Source organism: Nannospalax galili, unplaced genomic scaffold (assembly GCF_000622305.1).
Source record: "Nannospalax galili isolate Female #2095 unplaced genomic scaffold, S.galili_v1.0 scaffold763, whole genome shotgun sequence".
Taxonomy (NCBI): Eukaryota; Metazoa; Chordata; class Mammalia; order Rodentia; family Spalacidae; genus Nannospalax; species Nannospalax galili.
Window position 1 is genome coordinate 1666042 of NW_008349451.1, and position 22415 is coordinate 1688456.

General features: G+C 46.1%; 1 protein-coding gene across 7 annotated transcripts in view; it reads left to right on the plus strand.

The window, feature by feature from the left end:
• Ppfibp1 (PPFIA binding protein 1) overlaps positions 1–22415 on the plus strand; it is a 168942-nt gene that overhangs the window by 135992 nt on the left and 10535 nt on the right. For 4 of the 7 annotated variants that reach the window (XM_029570323.1, XM_029570321.1, XM_029570320.1 and 1 more), the window contains 13 exons: positions 1991–2066; positions 5252–5406; positions 10576–10691; positions 11900–11953; positions 13381–13441; positions 14004–14033; positions 15451–15622; positions 16205–16237; positions 18514–18661; positions 19002–19130; positions 21164–21314; positions 22079–22190; positions 22284–22372. In XM_029570323.1, the coding sequence (XP_029426183.1) occupies positions 1991–2066; positions 5252–5406; positions 10576–10691; positions 11900–11953; positions 13381–13441; positions 14004–14033; positions 15451–15622; positions 16205–16237; positions 18514–18661; positions 19002–19130; positions 21164–21314; positions 22079–22190; positions 22284–22372 (1326 nt within the window). The remainder of the gene's footprint in view (positions 1–1990; positions 2067–5251; positions 5407–10575; positions 10692–11899; positions 11954–13380; positions 13442–14003; positions 14034–15450; positions 15623–16204; positions 16238–18513; positions 18662–19001; positions 19131–21163; positions 21315–22078; positions 22191–22283; positions 22373–22415) is intronic. The other 3 variants (XM_029570322.1, XM_029570325.1, XM_008846894.3) reach the window with 1 other exon arrangement.

The following is a 22415-nucleotide window of genomic DNA, read 5'->3' on the forward strand; positions in this document are numbered from 1 at the left end:
TGGCAGCACCGTGATGGGGAAGGAAGAGACCTCGGAGAAAATTGTGGTCTCTGGATCTGAGACACAGGAGTCAGGTTCTGCTTTGAGCAGCTAGGTGAATGAGGGTACCTTTAAGGGGTGAAGGAAATCAAGTGGAGGTTTAATATTAAGGAGAAATCAGGAACTTAATTTTAAATGCATTTCGTTTGATGGACCCTAGAGACATTGTAAAGATTTCTCAAAGGTTGGGACATGAGTCTAACTTTAGAATTTAGTTGAGAGTATACCCCATCAATTTCAGGAGAAACCCAGAACTGTAGATTGGGAGAGGCTGACCTCCAGCTCTGCTCCTTGACAGCCCATACCCGGTATTTCTTCCATCTGAGAGTTGGCTGAGTGGTTAGCTGATCTCCACAGTCACTGTAGTCAGAGGGACTGGGATATCTAGGACGACACTGTGACTTAATGTGATAGACAGGGTGGTGGAGTTGATTCCCAGCTGGGGTGATTCCTCTCTTTTCTCCAGTGACTGGGTGTCTTCACATAGTTCCTGAGTTTATTAGGGCAGTACCAGAAGGCTGGTGGTGGAGTTGAATCCCAGCTGGGGTGATTCCTCTCTTTTCTCCAGTAACTGGGTGTCTTCACATAGTTCCTGAGTTTATTAGGGCAGTACCAGAAGGCTGCCTCAGGCTGCAAATGTCCTAAGGGACGTCCAGTTCTGTTGGGCTGAAGCAAGTTAAATGGTGTCTTGGTGGTTTTCTGTTGCTGTGATAAAACCAGCCTGGGGAGGAAAGGGCTTATTTGGCTTATAACACAGCCCATCATTCAAGGGAGGCCAAGGCAAGAGCTCAGAGCAGGCCATGGAGCAATGTTCCCTGGCCTGAGTTCAGGCTGCTTGCCCACCTGCCCCAGGGGTGGTACCACCCACAGTGGGCTGGGGCCTCCCACATCACTCAACCATCAAGAAGATTCCCCACAGACCTGGCCACAGGCCAAACCAATGGAGTCAATTCCCCAGTTGAGGCCCCTCTTCCCAGGTGTGTCAAGTTGACAGCTGAAGCTGTCCAGCACACATGGCCATGCCCAGACTCAGTGTAGATGGAACTAGGGAGACCATTTTAATACTGTGCCACAGTTGAGTGCTTGACAAAGAATAGGCTCAAGGGCAGAGATTGAAGCTCTAACATTTTATAGTCCAGGCTGGGAATAGTGAGAGTAGAAGACGGAGAGTACACAGGTTTGGAGCTGAGTTTAGGGAAGAGTGCCCAGGACGCTGGGCTCCACCCATCACTAGTACAAAGTACTGAGTCAAGCGAGTAAAACATCAATAGAAGAGGTGTAAACGGCAAATGCTGAAGGAGAGTGAAAGCGTGGGTCAGTGAGGTTCCATGAAGGTTAAGTTTATCAGAGGAGACTGGGGCGTAGCTCAGTGGTAGAGTGCTTACCAGCGCACACAAGGCCCTGGGTTCAAACCCAAGCACCACAAACGGGGAGAGTGTCTGTTCCACAGGAGATCACTGATAAGTAATCAAAGAAACCTTGGCGTTTAGGGAAAACTGATTAATTGTGGCTAGTAGAGACAGCAAGTGAAGGTTTTCTTCCAAGATTTAACTTCAGAGAGGAGAACGTTCTTTTTTAGTTTTGTTTATTCACTCTGTGTGTGTCTGTGTATGCACAAGAGTACATGGAGGTCAGGACAACCAGTGAGAGTCAGTTCTGTTTCCACCGTGAGGGCCCCCAGGATCAAATTCAGGTGACCAGGCTTGGCAGCGGGTGCCCCTGTCCACTGAGCCGTCTCTGTTTTTAAGTGTCTTATTACATTGTTTTTGTTTTAAAGATGACACGGACTCTGTAAATGCAGAGATACTGTTTCTGTATCTGGTGTATGTGGGGAAAGTACATATATTGCCACTTTTATTCAGATTTAGGGATATTCTTCAAATAATGTAAATAATTCACATCTACTTACTCTGTAACATCTTTACTGAATGATAATTTATTTTATTCGCAGGATCGGAAGATAGAAGATCTCCGACAGTGCCTGAACAGGTACAAGAAAATGCAAGACACTGTGGTTCTGGCCCAAGGTAAGCAGAGCTGAGTGAGCTCTGAAGACTTCCCACCACATGTGATTCTAACTGGCCATGAACGCAACATCGGGCCTCAGTTTCTCACGTAGATCACATCCACTGTTTCCAAGTGGGTGACTCTTTCATTCATTTCTTGACAGCAGTGTTAGGCAGCTGTTCTCTGTCATAGATTGGTTGGTCAGGGACGGCATCGCTAAGAAGTTGAATCCTAGGTATTTCTATAGCAAGAACTACATGCAAAGAACTTGGGAGGAAAGTGAACCTCGAGTTTTTAAAAAGAGAAAGAAGGTTTGAGCAGTGGGGAGGGTCAGGTGTGAGCCACAGCTGTCAGGCAAGGTGGGGCAGAGGGACCCAGGGAGGGTTTGTTTGGTACTAAGGCTTGAACCTAGGGCCTTGCACATGGTAGGCAAATGCTTTACCACTGAGCTACATCCCGAGCCCCAGTGTAGGGACTTGACAAATTCACAACATGACCTTTGTCAGAAAGGGATCATGAGGGGTTCTAGTACTGAGTCTTGGAGTATTCTGATGGAAAAGACCAGTGGATCTGAATATGGGGGGTTGTAATAATGCCAAGGTAGACAAGGGAGGGGAGTGAAGAGGAAAATAAACCCACAGAGGTAGACGATTTTGACCAGGTAGGTAGTGATGGTTCCGTCTACCAAGATGGAGAGAGAAGGTTGCTAAGGGTTGTGAGCTCATCTCCATGTGTGAATGTCAAAAATCCTGTGAGGCGTTTGGGAAGGAAGTTGTGTATTTTGTTGTAGTTTACCTGCAGACGGGCCAGTTCTCAAATGTGGAAAACTTTGAGGCTCATTCAAAACAAAAGAAACATTGGGAACTCAAAAGTGCTCTCATTGCAGTCTGTGCGCAGGTAGTTGTCCTTGAGCTGAGCCCAGAAACGTACCTTTGAAAAGTCATGAAATACAGAGTTTGAAGTTTGCTTCTTAATTTACTTATTAACGCTGGGGGTCCGCCTCCTGCACGTTAGGCCAGTGCTCTGCGGCTGAGCTATTCCCTCAGCAATTTTAATTCTGATGAATTCACAAAAGAAAAAAAATCCTGATTTGGACCAGGAAGTTTGAAACAAACAGAAAGGTGGATCTCATCTTTTTATACATAAGGATTGATAAATGAAGGCTTCAATATCTGAATAAGTACATGACTTTATTTTAATAAATACATGACTGACATCTGTGCCTGTGTGTGCACATTCCTTGGGGGACATGTGGAGATCAGAGGATAACTTGTAGGAGTCAGTTCTCCTTTCACCATGTGGATTCCAGGTCATCAGCTTGGCAGCAAGTGGCTTTATGCACTGAGCTGTATCGCTGAGCCCTGCCCCTTAGGTCTTTGAGGCACCTGGAGCTCCTCAGCGAGCTGGTCTGGATTAGCACCAGCTCCAGGGATTGCCTTTTTGCACCTCTGGTGTGAGAGTTACGACCGTACATGGTGTTTTTTTATTTATGTGTATGTGTGTGTATGCCATATGTGTTCAAGTACCCACAGAGACCAGAAGAGGGTGTCAGATCCCCTGGAACTGGACTTACAGGTGGTTGTTAGCGGCTCAGCACAGATGCTGGGAACCAAACTCATTTTCTTCTGCACCAGAAGTGCGCACTCCTAACTGCAGAGCTGTGTCTCCAGCCCATACCTGGCTTTTACATGGGTCCTGGGGAAGCCGGACTCAGGTCTTTGTGTAGGGCAGGCACTGCACTGGCCGCATCGGCTCGCCAGTCCTCATGTAGTAGTTTCAAAAGAGATGTAGCAGCACAGGTTTTCATGCCCAAACTCATTTTCTTCTGCACCAGAAGTGTGCACTCCTAACTGCAGAGCTGTGTCTCCAGTCCATACCTGGCTTTTACATGGGTCCTGGGGAAGCCGGACTCAGGTCTTTGTGTAGGGCAGGCACTGCACTGGCCGCATCAGCTCGCCAGTCCTCATGTAGTAGTTTCAAAAGAGATGTAGCAGCACAGGTTTTCATGGGTCATAAAAAATTAAGCCCTGCTCCAGTGAAGAGATCTTTGTTTATTTAGCTACTCTTCACACAACTCTAACAACACCTAAAATCTACTAAAGTTCTAGTAAAACCTCAACTAAAAAGTTATGGTTGGGGCTGGACAGACAGTTCAGTGGTTAGAGCACTCTGCTCTTGCAGAGGACTGGAGTTTGGTTCCCAGCACCCATGTTTACATGTTACATACTTAAAACCACATGTAACTCCAGCTCTAGAGGATCCAATGCCCTCCTTCTGGTCTCTGAGGGCACACACACACACACACATGCTCATATACATGGATACACACATGTACACAGCCTGGTTAAGACCTTTCAAAAAGCATAGGGTTTGCCATTTAGTATTATTTACAGGTTAAAGTCTTTAAAAATCTTTCTATTTTTAAAAGCTATTTTATTATTTTACATGTATACGTGTATTGCCTGTATGTAGGTAAGTGCACCCGTGTCATCGTGCAATGCCGAGGAGGTCAGAAGAGGGCGTCGGATCCCCTGGACCTGGAGTTATGGACAGTTTTTAGCTGTCATGTGGGCGCTGGGATTTGAACCCAGGTCTTCTGAAAGAACAGCCACTGTTCTTAACCACTGAGCCATCTCTCCAGCCCCAAAATCTTTCTATTTTTAAGAAAATGACTCTGGCGTTGTGTTCTGCAGTTAATCCTTCTCGTCTTGTCTTCTGTAAAGCAGCTCTCCGAGCTAGTGCTTTGATGGCTTTGTGGCCCCTTCTCTGTTAGGCCTCCTCTGCTGTAACGTGGCATAAAAGGTCCTTTTGAAGGGTCAGATACCATCTTTTTTTTCTTGTTTTGTTTTTCCTTCTGTGTACTTTCCAGAGCACAGCAGGGTTGAAAAGTGAGCTGTGGAAGTGGTGAATCTCTTGCAACCCAGAATTAGATTGTCGTGCTGGGTGCTCCTCACTTTGGATCTGTATTACAATGTTTCCTAGGGTCTGGGTTGTTGTTTTAAAGTGATGCCAGGAAAACATGACTTTTATTTTTGAGGATCAGAAAAATGTTTGTGTTTGGGGCCGGGGGTGTAGCTCTGTGGTATAGTGTATGTTTAAAATGCAGGAGGAAGAAAAAGAAAAAAGCATTTCTGTGTGTTCAGTATAATTATGATTCTTCTCCCAGAAATGAGACAGATGGGAAGCTTTTGGCCTTCTTTTCCAGGCACGGAAGACACGTATGAAAACCTGCCGCGCTCCAGCTCCATGTCCACCTTCCTGGACGCACAGGGCTTTAGTGACTTGGAGAGAAGTCCGACTTCTACTCCAGGAATGGGGTCTCCCAGCCGTGACCCATTCAACTCGAGTGCTCCAGAAGAGGTATTTACAGAATTTTGGTACTTTCTTCAAGTTGAAGAGACCCTGCCATCAGAGGCTCACGCACTGCTGGTGTGTGTGAACACGGTTCTCTTCCCAGATCTGTTACCCAGGTGGTTAGTTGGCTGTGGCGATTTTACTGCCCTGCTGGTCTCTTTTCTTTTTAAATGTGAGCTTTTCTCTTCTTTTTAATAAATGCTTTGGACAAAGTCCAAATTGCTTCTAAAACTCAGGAAAAGCCAGGCGTGGTGGCGTACACCTTTAATCCCAGGCTTGGGAGGCAGAGGCAGGCAGATCTCTTGAGTTCATTGGTCTAAATAGAGTTCCAGGCCATCCAAGGCTATATAGTGAGTCCTAAAGAAAAAAGAAAACAAGGCAGGTGTCTTGGCATGTGCCCGTCGCTCCAGCTGTGCAAGAGGCTGAGCACAGGACCCCTTAAGCAGGAGTTGGAGGGAGCCTGACAAGACCCCAGGAAAAGTACAAATTTCTTTTAAAGTAGAGACCCTCTAAAATATGAGATTGTATCTACTTATTAAAGAGATTATGTGCTCATTTAGTTTCGTTAATTCTGATGCCTCTGAAAGATGACTGAGTGAGAACCCCTGGTTTATTTAGACGTGGGAAAAGCAGCTGGAGTGCGGCAGTGTCTTTCGTTCCCTTACAAACGTCAGGGCGGCCAGGACGTGTGTTCGCTGTCTCCCGTATGTAGAGCCGACTGTGGTTGATGGGCAGTGTACTGCCGTGGGGTCTGCAGGGTGGGCCGGGAGCAGCAGGACAGGTTCTTACACCAGTGTCTGGTCGTTGGGGCTGCCTGTTGGCTGAGCCTCAGCTGTAGCCTGGCTAGAACTCCATGTGGCCACTTGGCTGCCTCACAGACCAGTGGTGAGCATCCTGAGGAGACCAGGCAGATTTGCATCATCCTTTTATGCCTCATTGCAGAGTCATTAGCTTCTCTTCTGCAGTTGTACGTCACCCAGGTTCAAGGAGACTGAGCATAGGCTCTACCTCTTGATGTCCACGTGACGTCACGTTGTAAGAACATAGCATGAGAGATTGATGGTGCAACCATTTTTTGGAAAACGATCACCTTTTCACCTCCTGGCTAAACCAGTTGAAATCTTCTCACATGTAAAATGCAGCCTCCCCCTCTCCAAAGACCCCCAGATGTAATTCCAGTGAGCTGGTCATCCGTTCCTGTGATACGTGAGGGAGGCTCTTCACGTCCAGGTTTTGGGCACAGCTCCTTGAGCATTATTGGAAACAACTAAAAGAGCTGGGAACCTAAAAATGACAAGCTGTCTGTCCCCACACACTCAGCATGCAGTGATGGGGCAAGGGCAGAGTAACTGCTGCAGACACACCCACTTAATGAGCGTGGTGGTGCACGCCTTTAATCCCAGCACTTGGGAAGCAGAGACAGGTGGATCTCTGTGAGTTCAAGGCCAGCCTGGTCTCCATAGTGAGTTCCGGGACAGCTGGGGCTACAGGGAGACCCTGAGTTAAAAAGACAAAAAGAAAGAAAAAGGAGGAAGCAGTGAAGGCCCCCGGGTGTCTGGTCCTGAATAGTCCCAAAGCCAGCCCGACGTACAGTCCTGAAAGCCAGGCTTCTGGTCTCTTTGTTCGTTCATGTCACCTTTCCCTTTGTGAAGACATATTAAGGTGATGCTTAGATAAGAATGGCCTGACTCTGCATCCACTTTTAAGACAAGAGCAGAGAGCAGACCCGAACTGCTCAGAACCTGTTCCTTCAGAATCCTCACAGAACTCTGCTCTTCAACAAGGGCTTGCTCTTTCTTGTATCAAAGCAGTGTCTCTAGCATGAAATGGGGAAGTGAACGCTGGGCCCTCATCAGGGATTGCCTTTTCTGATCCCTAGACTAGCCCTGCATGCACACAACCACAAATGGATGTTAGCGGTTTAGTCCCATCTATTTTACAACACAAATGGGATCATCATCATATCCCTCAATAGACCTGGCACCCGCAGTGCTTGCAGGCATTGTTTTTGAGTCAAGGGCAAGATAGGGTCACGGAGAGTTAACACTGTATGCTCTAGGTTTCAGGAGGCGCTCAAGGCCTGGTGGGCTTGTTTACATTATAAATAAGCTAAGACAAGATTAACTTTTTGATTGTAAAAGTCATTCCTTCATTCCCTCCCAGTGTCTCCAAATGAATGGATTTCTTGGCTTTGTGACTTGCTATTGAGTTCTAAAATCACCTTTAATTTTCTATGGTGTCTGTCCTGAGTCTGATTGGGTATAATGCTTCTAACAACCGCATTAGGTCGGAGCTTGTCAACACATTTCCTTCCCAGCTCCTCCAGAGGCTGGTGGGGAACAGCCTCTTATTTGTGTGGTTCGATCTTAAAAGGTTTAGGAGACGGTACCTGTTGTAGCCTTCCATGGCCTCACCTGAGCCTGGGTTCCCCCAACTGCACCTGCACTTGATCTTTACCTGAAGCCGTGTCTTACTTTTAGTGTAACTGCTGTCTGGAGCATCCAGGGATTGGGAATAACTTTAGTCAACTCAGCAGTCTTGGCTCCCATATTTGTTTTAAACAGTTCCTTCCTCTCCTGCCTCTCTGTTGCTTTCTGTAGGTAATGAGAGGAGACCAAAAGGTGTCTTTACCTTCTTTCTATCTGCTGGTGATAATTCCATAATGAGGAAGTAAAGTTTGGTGATTCTCTCTTCCCACTATTTTTCCCTTTGGAGGGCTGAGGACTGAGCCCAGGGCTGAGGACTGAGCCCAGGGCTGAGGACTGAGCCCAGGGTCTCATGCACACCGGGCAAGTGCTCTACTTAATCCAGCCCTGAGAAAGCAAAAAATGGATTGAATGAAAATAATTCAAGGAGAAAACAGCTAACGTGTCCCTTTAAGTGCTAGACTAAAATATTTCACTAGTCAGGGAATTAGTTATGAATAATAGAGGGAAAATTCCCTGCTTTTTAAATGTCTGCTTATATTTGAAAGGAAAAATCACTTTTTTGTTCTGAGACAGGGTCTCACTTTGCAGCCCAGCCTGCAAGGGAACTCGTAATCCTCCTGCCTCAGTGTTTTAGAAACATAACTTTTGACAGCCAGTGAGCACGCCACATGTAGAGAGGGGTTGCTGGCATGTGAGAGCTAGAGTCTTTGCTACATGAACTATTTTTATTATATACGTATGTATGTTTTCCTGTGTGTATGTATGTGTATCGTGTATGTCCCTGGTGCCCGAGAAGGCCAGAAGAGGGTGTCTGATTCCCTGGAACTGTACTTATGGAAGGCTGTCCCCCGTGGGTGCTGGGAACCAAACCTTGGTCCTCTGCAAGAGCAGCCAGTGCTCTTAACTGCTGAGCATCTCTCCAGCCCCCATGAATTCCAGTTTAATGATATGTTTTTAGTTTGTCATAAGTGATTGCACCAAACTGAACAACAATGATTGGAGGAGAACTAGAAGAGCACAGCCTCGTTTTGAAAGAAGGACCAGGAGGAAAATTGAAGCTGGAACTCAAACTTCAAAGTCTGAATTAGAAATCAGGAAAAGAGGCCAGTGTGTTAGTGTATTTTCCCCGGGGTTAGAAGTCCAAGGAAATACTTGGACCTCAGGGGTCATGAATGAGAGCTAAAGAACTTGCCCAAGCTTGATTGTAGAGATTTGCCCATGATCACAGTGCACTTGACGTTTGTAACCTCTCGGTGCCATCAGCTCAGTGACACACTCTCCACAAAGCTGCACCTGTTGGTTCCTTCTGCAGCTGAGGTCTGCTGCCTGCACTCTCTTCTCAAGTTAATCATAACCTTTATTGGGTTTAGATGCTCGGACCTCAGAGGCAGGTATGTCTTCTTGGCAGCCATCATGTGCGGCTAGGGTGGGACTGTTTGCTTAGTAGTTGGCACAGAAACGTTTTCGCTGATGTCTTCTCCTGGTTCACTCAGAAGTAAGGAGCCAGGCTGAGGCAGTGGTGTACACTGAAATCTCAGCACTTGGGAAGCTGAGTTCAAAAGTAGCCTGAGCTACATTGGAAAGACCCTGTCTCAGAAAGAGAGACAGAAAGGAAGGAAGGAGGGAGCACCCAGCACTGTAAAAACAGAAGGGGCTGGAGAGACGCTCGGGGTTAAGAGCACTGGCTGTTCTTCAGAGGACCCGGGTTTGAGTCCCACCCCCTACATGGTGGCTAACAGCCATCCATAATTTCAATTCCCGGGGATCCAGTGTCCTCTTCTGACTTCTGTGGGCATTACATGACACAGGTGCCCTTACATACATGCAGGCAATACACATAAAATAATAAATAAATAGTAAAAATTTTTTTATAAAAGAAACAAAAGAAGGGGCTGGAGAGATGGCTCAGTGGTTAAGAACACTGGCTGTTCTTACAGAAGACCCAGGTTTGAATCCCAGCACCCACATGGCAGCTAACAACTGTCTGTAACTCCAGTCCCAGGGGATCCGACAGCTTCTTCTGACCTTCACAGGCATTGCACAACACGGGTGCGCTTACCTACATGCAGGCAATGCATGCATATAAATAATAATAATAATAATAATAATAATAATAATAAAGAAACGAAGAAAGGAGCTCATTGGCCGACTTAGCACATTTTGGTCACTTTTTAACCAGAGTAATTCTTAAAATGTTTCATGTGTGAGTTTTTGATGGCAGTTTACAGTCCACCTTCCAGCGCTCATAAATTCTTTAAAACTCCAATATTAACAAATCTCAAAGACCTCCAGCCTTAGGACACAGACGTCTTTGAGAAGATGGATTACACATTTTTTTTTCTTGCCATAAAATTGTTACTATTACACAAAGTGTTTCAAGTGGTAACAACAAAGTGTATTCTAATTGACTTTACATTTTCATCAGTCATGTTAATTGAACTTAATAGTCAACGTGATTGATGTCATGTATCAGACTTGAGGTAGAAATTAAAGTGGAAATAGTTCTTTATGTTTATACAGTATGTGTTTATATTGAAAAGATGAGTAGATGAGTCAAAATCCTGTGGCTTTAACACGGGCAGATTAGTACTTATTTTATGTAGATGTGTGTATTCTGAAATGGTTTTATAGAGTTCTGAACATAGATGTGTAACATTTTGATACATCAACTAATTGTCTTATGTGTGGTTGTCTTATGTGTGGTATTTTGATTGATTGGTTTTTCCCTTTTACAATCACGTCACAGTTTCACACCAGCGTCCTGCAGGCCTCCACCCCTTCCCTGCTGCTCGCACCTGTAGCTGTGGACAGTTCTGAAAAGTCAAAGTTGCCTACCAAGCCCGACACCTCATTCGAAGAGAAGTATGTCACTTATGGACTCACGTTGCAATATAAATACTCAGAGAAGTAGATCAACCCAAAATAAGGATTTGTCACACTTATTTACAGACATAGTTTTTACCCAGAGAAAAGAAATAGGACATGTGCTGGGGACCTGTCATCGGTTTCCTGTTACTGGGATAAAAAGTGTGAAGCGGGAAGTGACGGAGAGGAGAGTGGGAAATAAGGGAATAAAGTTCAAGGTGGAGTAGGGGAGAGAACTGAGATTTTTACTTCCTGGGTCGTAGGTGACCATCCAAAGGTGCTGAGCAGCATGGTCATCCTCATGTGCCATGAGCTGTTTGGATATTGATTATGAAGGATACGCAGGAGGGAGGGATGCAGTCATTTCTCTGCAGGCAAATAGATATTTTACCAGCAAGTTCTCAAATTAATTGTCTAAACTTAGATTTAGCCAAAGAAAATGTTTAAAGCTTAGAAAGAGCTTGCTTTGCACCTTTTTAAGACCATTCTGTTCACTTGGAATATGTACAGTAATCCCCAGCCAGCTGTGATGGTTCAAGTTAGTGATTTTTAAAAACATCTTATTTAAACAGGTGGGTCTCTGAGTTTAAGGCCAGCCTGGTCTACATAGTGAATTCTAGGATAGCTGGGGTTACAGGAAGACCCTTGTCTCAAAAAAAAAAAAAGTCAAAAAAAGATTTTATTTATTTATGTGTATGACTATTGCCTGCATATGTGTAAGTGTACCCATGTCATGCAGTGCCCTCAGAGGTCAGAAGAAGGTGTTGGATCCCTTGGAAATGGAGTTACAGACAATTGTTAGTCACCATGTGGGTGCTGGGAATCAAACCTGAGTCTTCTGCAAGAGCAGCTGGTGCTCTTAACTGCTGAGCACCATTAGTGATTTTTTGACTTTACAGAACTTTTTCACTTTGAGTAGTTCTGATAAATTAGAAGATGAGACAACCCTCCGCTGTCAGGTAGGCTGGCATTAGAAGACTTTGCCCAACTATGGGCTGATGGCACCTTAAGTACAAACAAGGAAGGACGGGCTGAACTGAGGTTTTGGGCAAATTAAGTATTTTAAAGGCACTTTTGGCTGAACAGTGTTTTGAACCTCTTGCAGGCTCATTGGAACACACTACCATCGTAAGGCCAGGAACATAACATCTGTGTGGTTTTCTATCTACGACATTAATAAATGCCTTTTTTTTTTTACATTTTAGTGATGGAAAAGCAATACTGGGTGCTGCTGAAGCCCCCTTGTGTGATAGTCTTTCGTAAGTTGTATGTTATTGTTAAATGTGATATTGAGGCTTGAAAAACTGGGTCTGCTCTGCTAGTATGACCATTACTAACAGCTGAGGCCGCTAAACCCACAAACCCATGGATACATATGTAAGGATAGGCTGGAGGGCCTTAAGGTTGCAAAGAGATACTGCTGGGCCCGCGTCGCTGCCGGGTGTTTGCAGATCTTTAGTATCCTCCCGGTTTTCGATGGAAGTTCAGTGCTGATTTCATTTTAGTTCATTTTGTGCTGATTGATATTTTTATTCCACTAGAAAAGAGTGGCAGAGGAGGAGACACCTGGAAAAGCAGAGATGGGTTTCTGCATTTTCAATTTAATAAACTGGCCTAATGCATGTTTCTTCGAGCTACAGTCTGGATTAGATTAGGGAAGCCTAAAATAATTAGGAAAGTCTATTTCAGAGCAGAACTCAGATGAGCTGAGCTCCTTGCTGTTCTCTTTGGCTGTGTTTGGACCCAGCAGGTCTGACAGTCTATAAATAGAGGAGAAATGCCTTTAACTGTTTACATAGTTGATCCTGGTTTTTAGAGTAAACACATTCCTTCCATGTTGCCCCCCCACCAATCCCCCGTGTTGCTGGGGATAAGGCCTAGGACCTCTAGCATGCCAAGCACAGTATGGCACTGAAATATACCCCCAAACTCTCTTCTTTTAAACTGGGCCCATATTCCTACCTGCAGTTTTTCAGTGCGACCACCTCCAGCTGCATGTGACTGAATGCTACGCAAAGGAGAAAGTCTCTGAGCATTTCGGTTTCCTCCTGCCTTCCTGGCGCTTGCTGAGGAGTTTTCTGGGCAGCAGCAGGGTTCCCTCTGTTGTGTCTTCCTTTGTCCTCCCTTTCCTTCAGAGCAGACTCTGCCTCAATGTCTTGGCCTTCTGCCTCCGCCTTTCAAGTACTGAATTCATAAGCATGCGCCATAGCACCCAGCTTATCATGCGTGTGTTCAGAATTGCAAAATGAATTGCTTTGCCAGACTCGGGAAAACTATTCCTCTGTGAAAGAAAAGTAAAATTTTCATTCTTTAATCAGACGGATGGGATATAGACAGTGCACACCTGTCTAAGAAGCTCAGGTATAAGTGTGTAAGTGCCACTAGTCCATGGAAAACACTGGTTAGTTTTCAAACACTGGTATGGCCAGAACAAGCCCAAGTGTTTTTCCAGCTACTGTGATGTGTGAGACAGTGTTGTTGGCAAGCAGCTTAACCACCCTGCTTTTCAAAGAACTAAATGTTACAATTTAGTTAAGCACACAAGTGTTTGCCTGGATCCAGATTTTCTTTTATTACCAGGATTCAACCCACACGTAATTTTAGTTTCTTTCTAGAATGATCTGCTTAGAAACAGGCAGCAGAGTCCACTTACTGTCCTTTCTAACGGTCACTGTTCTGGTTTTAGAACTTCGAGTCTCCAAAGATCTAGCAGTCTAGGCAGCCGGAAGAAAGAGGCGTCCGATGGGGTGAGCATTGCACTTTTCCCATTAGCCTGAGAAGGACATCCTGAGGGAGGAGCTTCATCTTATCCCAGTCCACACGTGGGAAAAAGTCATTTTAAGCAGAGCGTGTGGTTTCTCTGATGCAAAGCCACGTGGTACAGCTAATGACAGATGTTAGGCATGAATAGAAGGAGAGAAAGTCCACAACACAAAAAATGGAGACTTGAATAAATTGTGTAGGGAACAGATGCAATGAAGATTTTGTAGTTTATATTTGTTTTGCTTTATTTTATTTTATGTGTATGAATGTTTTGCCTGAATGTATGTACGTGCTCCCTGTCGTGCAAAGCCTAGGGAGCCCAGAAGAAGGCAATGAATCCCGTAGAGCTGGAGTTGTGAGCCACCATGTGGTGCCAGGAACCAAACCTGGGTCCTTTACAAGAGCAACCAATGCTGGAGCCGTCTCTCCAGGCTCCTTTTGTAATTTCAAAGTGATGTAAACTTCATATTTGTGGAAATGAGTATATGTGACAAAGTCTGAATGTATAAAGGAGTCTTACAGCAGCTTTAAATTTTTTTTTGACAGGAAAAGGAGTCAATTCAGAAGCCTTCAGAGGTAATTTTCATATCCAAATTGAGGTATAAAGATGTTTCAACTTCCACGGCATGTAAGTTGCTCAAGTGTCTCGAGGAGACCAAAGACCTCTGAAGCATTGTGCTGAGTGTAGGGAGCTAGATGTGAAGGTCATGTGCATGTGGCTTCATTTCAGTGAAATCCATGGCATGGACCCATCCACAGAGAGTGTGGACACGTCCACAGAGACAGGCTGCAGAGGGTGGCATAGAGGAGGAGGATCGAGTGTGCTGATGTAGTGATTACTAAATGCTACTGAGTTACTCACTTTAAAAGTTAATTTTGGGTGTTTGAGATGGCTCAGCAGGGAAAGCCTAACGGTCTGAGTCAGTCCCTGGGACCCACAAGGTGGAAGGAGACCCCTACAACTTGTCCTCCGGCCTCTACACACATGTGCCATGGCACTCATGTGCCCACATGTGTTGATATTTAAAGAGGGTATCGGTGTGCATCCCAGGTCTTCTTCCCCTGGGTTTTGATCCTGAGCCTTCTAAGGAAGGATTCCAGTAAGGTAGACCTCTTACTGGATTTGACTGTCAGCTCTGAGCACCGAGGCATTGTAGGTAGACGTGGGAAATAGTGGCGACAGCTGTCAGTCAGGTCTCTTCAACGCATTGTTCAGAAACAGACCAAAGGATTCAGTGTCAGGGCTGAGATTCAGCCAGTGTCTGTCTGTGCCGTTTATAGACTCTCAGTATGATGAGTGGCAGATGGCGTAGCATTAAATGCCTCTATTCTTTCCTCATTTCAACACCCTCGGGAGCAGGAAATGTTAGAGAAAGGAGAAACGCATCTAGAAACAGCTCCGAATAACACTAAAACAGTGTAGCATACTTTATTTGTATGATTGCCAACTCAGATGGTCCAAAAGCTCACAATAAATAGCTGCTGATTAGACCCCTTCTTCTTCTTGGAGAAGAATGTTTGAAAAAACTGGAGTAAGCCGCCTTATCGCTAGTATAAAAGCTTGCACAATGCCTGTTTTGCAGAAGAATGATGTTAGCTGTCTAGTGGTGTAGCTGAGAGAATGTGAAGGCTTCCCGTTCTCTACCGTAGTTGCCAGGAAAGTAAGAAATCTGCCACTCCGGGTGTGTGGTATGTTCACATCATGGCTTGGAGGAGTGCAGCAGGTAAAATTCAATGGTGTAAAAGTCTGTCTTAAACATTTGAAGTCATACACATACTGATTGTAGATTGGAGGTGAACACATGTTGCTTTTGCTTAAGCAGTGTTGGAAATAGACTTGGTAAACGTCTGTAATAGGCCACTGGCATTAGTGCTCAGTGTTACTTCAGCTGTTCCTTGAAATGAAATGAGCCGTGTCCGCGACACACAGTTTGGAGGTGAGACTGGCGTGTCCTAACGATGCACTCTGAGGCTCGGTTTCCTCGCCTCTCAGGATAAAGCTCCAGCGGACAGCTGCAAATTGGGGACCCTCCCTCCCAGAGCCCCAGGACATGAAGCCTCCGTGGACGACAACCCCTTTGGCACTCGAAAAGCCAGATCCTCCTTTGGCCGGGGATTTTTTAAAATCAAAAGTAACAAGAGGACAGCAAGTGCCCCAAACCTGGGTACGTGTGGCTAGGCTGCGGGGCCTGGGTACGTGTGGCTAGGCTGCGGGCCCTGGGTACGTGTGGCTAGGCTGTGGGCCTTGGGTACGTGTGGCTAGGCTGCGGGGCCTCGGTCTTCCAGAGGGGAGGAAAGGCCCTGGGTACGTGTGGCTAGGCTGCGGGGCCTCGGTCTTCCAGAGGGGAGGAAAGGCTAGTCTCCACCCACCCCGTGCTCATCTGTGTATGCATTCCTCTGTCTCAGAAATGAAGGTGAATGCCTGGGGGAGGGACGTGGGCAAAAAGTGTTTTAGTGGATTTAATGTAGCAGCGTGAAGATACGTCAGCATCACCCCATCTCTGCCCTGTGGTGTAAAACAGCAAAACGACCTAAGCTCGTGCTCTGGGACTTCATTCAGCTAGTCCTGTGTTGTGGTGGGATGAACCGGCCAGTGGATGACCCTGTGCCATCTGTGTACTCAGTGCAGTATAGTGCTCCTCCCCTGGGTGTTTGCCGCCGAGGTGTCTGATCTCTTTCATTTTGTCACCCCTGTGTTCTCTCCATTGGGCTGCGTGTGATTGTGTGCATTGTTGGGATATCTGAAGATCGTAAACGAAGTGCCAGTGCACCCACCTTAGGTATCGTACCCCTGCATGCCAGTCCTCGCCAGCGCTGTGCTCCGTCTAATCCCCACTCTTGGCCTCTGTGATCTCTAGAAAGCGAGCTGGCAGGCATCAGAAAACATAGTTGTCTGTTCCAGAGTGTTCCTTCATCTTTGCCTAAGACAGGCCCTGTAGAGCCTTTGCTTCCAACATGCAGTTTTAACCAATGCTTTTGACACTGTAAGCAGCTCCAAGAGGGCCTAGAAATGCCCAGCAGCCTGCAGGGCACAGGACTAGAATGGACTGGCCTTGTACATCCCAGCTCTTTCACCCTTGACACACACTGTCACACTCACTCCCAGCCCTTCCCACGTGTTCATTTCCCCAGCCTCCTCACGGAAATGTTTGTAGCTAGGCCAGAGATGACAGTTTCAGACGCACTCTTCCTGTGGGAACATTCTGACATTTTATTGCTTTGAAGATGGAGATAATTTAGTCATGACCGGAGTGACTTTAGATGGTGTCTGAGGGATCTCCACCAGTGATTTGAAGAGAGGAGGTTCAGTTTTTCTCTCTGTGGGGGATAGTGTAGGAAGCATGATGTGTTTAGAACGAGGCTGAACTGGAACATTATCAGGAGCAAGTTCAGTTTTTCTCTCTGTGGGGGATAGTGTAGAAAAAGTCTTCAAAAGAATAAAGGAAGCATGATGTGTTTAGAACGAGGCTGAACTGGAACATTATCAGGAGCAGCCAATCCCGTCGTGGCTGTGGATGAGAGTAGATAGGTTCCCCCCGGCTTTCCCAAGCTCTTGTCCGTGTGTCTCCTTCCAATGCATGTGTCCCAGCGAAGTGACATCCTTCGTGGTCAAAATGTCTACAGTGTGTGCATAAGCTAAACTGTTCTAGATGGGCAGCTGTTTCCAGCTACTTCTGCATCTTTCCAGGACTGTAGTTGATGCTCACAGGCAAATACTGCTTATAACTGTAATCACAGCCCTGCTTCATAGAAAATCCAATTTCTGCAACTCGCTAAAACCCTGTTCTTACGGTTTTTGAACCTTTTTTTTTCCCGTATAAAGTGTCACCTGGGGGAACAGTAGCCACATCTTCCTGTGGCTGTTCTTCCAGGAGTGGAGAGTTGTAGGAACAACGTTGTGCACAGCCCAAGGTCTGCAGTGGCAGATGTACCAGGAACTTGTCTAAGGCAAAACCAACAGGGGCTGGTTTCATATCTAAAGAAAACATGCCCGTCTCCAGCCACATCTTCTCGGGGCCTGGCATGTGTGGGCTAGGGTCAGTTTTTAATTCTCTTGAGACAGGGCCTCACCATGCGTCCTGGTCTGTCATTGAACCTGAGACCTTCCTGCCTTAGCCTCCCGAGTGCTGTGTGATCTAAATGGCAAAGGACGGTGAAGAGTAAAATGACATCGAATTTTAATTATGTATCAAGTAAAATTTGAGAGACGACTTGGGGAAACTGGGCGGAGCTGGTGGATCCAAGGTGACCCTGGCACCTTAAGTTGGCACTCTGCACACGCACTGAGGCTGGCAGGGGAGGCCCAGAGGTTTTGATGCCACCTGCTTATGCATGCATGACACCATGATGTAGTGTTGCGTTTAGAGCAGGTGAGCTTGTTGAGAGATGCTGAAGAGGGAACCGGGAGCAGAACCTGAGTGGACGGCAGGAAGGAGAGAAAGAGAGGTCTAGAGCAAAGGTACATCAGGTGCAGATCTAAGACGGTGGTCATGACTGAAAATAAAGAAGGTAATGATTTTAAAGGGTGTAGGTGGACGCTCGCTATGCCGAGTACTATGGCAAAAATCAACATAATCGCATGACACATTGAAAACCACTTGAGAAAAGAATGTAACAACCCTGCTCTGCCCATTTCTAAAGAGAGAGTCTTACAGTGTAGCCCAGGCTGGCCCCCAAATCATCGTACTCCTGTCTCAGCCTCTGGAGTTCGGGATGTACCAGTGTACAGCACCACACCCAGATCAGTGTCACACTTTTTTTTTTTTGTCTTTTGTGTTTGCTTTCTGCTGTAAGGCTGGCTTCCCGAGCGCGTACGCAGCGCCCTCAGTGGGGACTCAGTGTCACACTTTTAATCTCAAAGGAGTGACTGTAAGTTAACTAACTTTATACAAGAGAGTGCACTGCAGGGAACGTGCATTTATGTTCATTTTTCATATTTACAGGGAAATCTGTAAATCACTGGTTTAGAGACCAAAAGAAGAATTCTTAAGTTGTGAAAACCACGAGGTTAGTATCTCCTCATGTTCACCCAGTCTCTGTTCTATGCTTGGAACAGCCGAGACAGAAAAAGAGGCAGTGGAGCACCTAGATTTGGCTGGTACATCTCGGTCCAAAGACTCACAGGGGACCAATCCCTTCCAGACATCTCCATCATCTCCAGATGCTAAAAAGAAGTCCCGCGGTATCATGAGACTCTTTGGAAAGTAAGTGGAAGAAGGAACAGGCAGAGGTCCTGTGTCCCATGCTGCTTGAGTACTGGAACTCACCATGTAGATCAGACTGGCCTCGGTCTCATAGAGCTCCTCCTCCAGAGTGTTGGGATTAGAGGGTAATGGGGTTATGGATTGAAAGTGGGAACCAAATCGTAAGACTTTGTCTTCTTTTTTGGAAGGAAGATTGTGATTTGGAATTCATTAACTCCTTGGGCCTCAGTTAACATTTAAATTCAAATACCCATGTTAATGGCATACAAAAATCTTCTAATTAACTATAAAGACAGGCGTCCTCCAGTGTAACATATGGCCATGTGTGTTGTTTCTTCAGACTTAGGAGAAGTCAGTCAACTACATTCAACCCAGAGGACATGTCGGAGCCTGAATTCAAAAGAGGAGGGACTAGGGCCACCGCAGGCCCTCGGCTGGGTTGGTCTCGAGATTTGGGACAGTCTGTCGGGTAAGAACCCCAAAGTGTATGGATGTGAGCACCACTGTCAGGTCTCGTGAGCACCTGAGATGCTGAAGCCCTGGCTTACCGTGGTGCCTAGGTGGGGTGGTGTTGTCAGTGGTTGGCACAGCTGTGCAGGTGAGGGCTGTGTCAGGAGGTGAGGTGTCAGTCGCACTGTTCCTGGGTGGCGTAGCTCCTCTTGTGAGGCGTATTCTAATGCAAAGCCTTGGGAAGATGAGGCAGTGTTGTTGTTACAAGGTTAGACCTCAGGGCTGGGCATGGGGCTCGGCAGCAGACGTCCTGCCTGTCATACATGGGGGCCCAGCCCAGGTTCCGTCTCCAGCACTACAGGGGGAGGGGGAGGTGAGGATGGTGGGTCAGCCTGCTTAGATGGAGCGCTCTCTGCTCTCAGCACCCTACTGGGTGTCTGGCTTTTCTCATTATTGTAGTACGAACTAGCACCTACCCTAAAAGCAGACTGTAGAGACTAAATGAGGTAATCTGTGTGACGTATCCAGCAGACGATAACTATTCAGTAAACATTAGAGCTTAATGGAATCTTTGGAAGTATTTAAAGGCAAACTGAGTCAGAATTCTTAGGACTTACCAAGACTATACTTTATTCAACTGAAGGAGTAAATGTCTCCTTAAGCTAGTTGGAGGGCGGGGCACTGTACGTTGTTTTATCTACTAGGACTAAGAACTCTTCCTATACTTTATCCAGGTGTACAGCTGGTTTGGAGTTCACTACACTGATACCAAGCGTAAAGGGTGGGGCTGGAACCTTGCAGTACAAGGTGTTGGCACTAAACCTTTTAAGAGTAATCAGCCAGAAACTTTTTAAACAGACTCCTTACACAGGTGGAACCGTGGACACAGGCTTCATCAAGAGGAAAGTTCTTTGGCCTTCTTCCAAAGCCAAATGGTCTCGTTTGCCACGTGTTTCTCTTTGAACACAATAAAGAGCTCCCTTTTGCTGTGAAAAGTATTTTGGGGTGCCTGTACCCGCACTCACACACAGCACACACAGGATAGTAATAATTTTCTCAGTCATGGCATTGCCACATTTCCTTTTCACAACAGAAAGAACACCAACAGGTGGGGTGGTGCCTGTTGTCCCTGATACTGAGTGACTGAGGCAGGAGGATTGCTTTAGTCCGAGAGTTGTAGGCTGCACGACACTCTGCCAATCAGGTGTCCGCACTAAGTACAGCATTTATATGGTGACCTCCCAGGAGTTGGGGACCACTAGGTTGCTGAAGGAGGGGGGAGCCAGCCTCGTTCAGAAATGGAGCAGTCAAACATCATTTGTATGTCTCAATAAAACAGAATTAGTCTTGACTTTTCCTTCCCGCACTTGGGGAGCATATCATCTTTGTGATTCTCAGCCAGAGCGAGACCATAATTCTGCCAAAGTGAATTCAAGATAGACTTGAGTTTTACACTCCATGGTGTGTTGTCAGATGGCGTTGGTTGGATCTGGCGTGGTGACTTGTGGTGCTTCATCTTGGTATTTTTCTGTAGAATAGGTTCTTGATAGCACACATCAGTCCTTTTGCCATTTCATTTGAAATCAAGACAGGGATCTTAGAAGGTAACAAATTGGGCTGGAGAGATGGCTCAGCGGTTAAGAACACTGGTTGTTCTTGCAGAAGACCCGGGTTCGAATCCCAGCCCCCATGTGGCAGCTAACAACTGTCGGAAATTCCAGTTCCAGGGGATCCAATGGCCTCTTCTGTCCTCTGCAGGCATTGTGGCAGCTAACAACTGTCAGAAATTCCAGTTCCAGGGGATCCAATGGCCTCTTCTGTCCTCTGCAGGCATTGCACGACATGGGTGCACTTACCTACATGCAGACATAACACTTATACACTTAAAATAAAAAATAATAATTAAAATATTTTTTTAAAAAAGAAAATAAATTAAGCTTTTCACAGCCATCAGTAAGTGTCTGCATCCGTTGACTGTCCAGTTGCTCAGGTGACTCTAAGTCACAGGACCAGCTTAGGGTTGCTGTTTACACGTTTTTCCTTTTTCTACAGTGACTTGGATATGCCATTTGCCAAATGGGCCAAGGAGCAAGTCTGCAGCTGGCTGGCAGAGCAAGGCTTGGGGTCCTACCTGAATAACGGCAAGCACTGGATCATATCTGGCCAGACGCTTTTGCAGGCTTCTCAGCAAGATCTAGAGAAGGTGACTTCTTTCTCTGCCCTGTTTCACAATACCGAGAGTGAGTGCAAGCCCATTGGCAGGGTGATCCTCCAGCATGGCTGGGGCCTGCCGGTTTCTTCTCTAGCAACACATCCATGTGTCTGCACACACACACACACACACACACATACACACAAAATATGAATATCCAGTTGTTTAGTATCCCAAAACAAAGGCGTGTAAGGGGAGCCAGTGTTATTTCTCTTGCTTATTTTATCTCATAATCTTAAAAGGAAGGGCCTACTCTTGACGACTCTCTGTGAAAAAGTTAAGCCGTAAGTATTGGCTTATGTAATTATATAGCTATCATGTAATAGCCTTAAGCTCCTGCGTCTCAGTCATTTAGTAGACTTATTTAGACTTTTCAATGTATTCTGTGCAGTTCAACTTTATGTCACAGAAGACAAAAACACTATTTTATGTTCCAATTATTTATCGTTTTATACAAAATAAGAGTAAAACCCACATCACACTTGTTATCTCTCTTACAATAAAGGGAGCCACTAGAAATGTCCAGCGTGCCACCACACCGGCTCTGCTTCCTTGGGCCCCTTCCGCAACAGTGTGTTGGCCTGAGGTTTGTACCCTCCTCTAATGTAGAACTGGTTTAGCAGCCTGAGGTAGTGTGTTAGCTTCATGCCGAGCTGTGACTTTAAGACCCGTTCATCTTGGAGGACTCCACATCCTTTGGCGGCCCAGCCCCATAGGTGGAATTCTAAGGTCAGCGTCACTGTTTATTGCTTCAGGAACTCGGAATCAAGCATTTACTTCATCGAAAGAAACTGCAGCTAGCCCTGCAAGCCCTGGGGTCCGAGGAGGAGACCAATCATGGAAAGCTGGATTTCAACTGGGTCACTAGTAAGAGGCTTGAAAAATGATAATTGTTGTCGTATTATCTTCTTGATCTCAAGGCAGATGTTTAACTGGTCATGACTGGCTTCTCTCCTCTAGGATGGCTGGATGATATTGGCCTCCCTCAGTACAAGCCCCAGTTTGATGAAGGGCGGGTAGACGGGCGAATGCTGCACTACATGACTGTTGTAAGTGGCTCTGCAGGGCACTTCCTGTGAGGTTGATGTCATG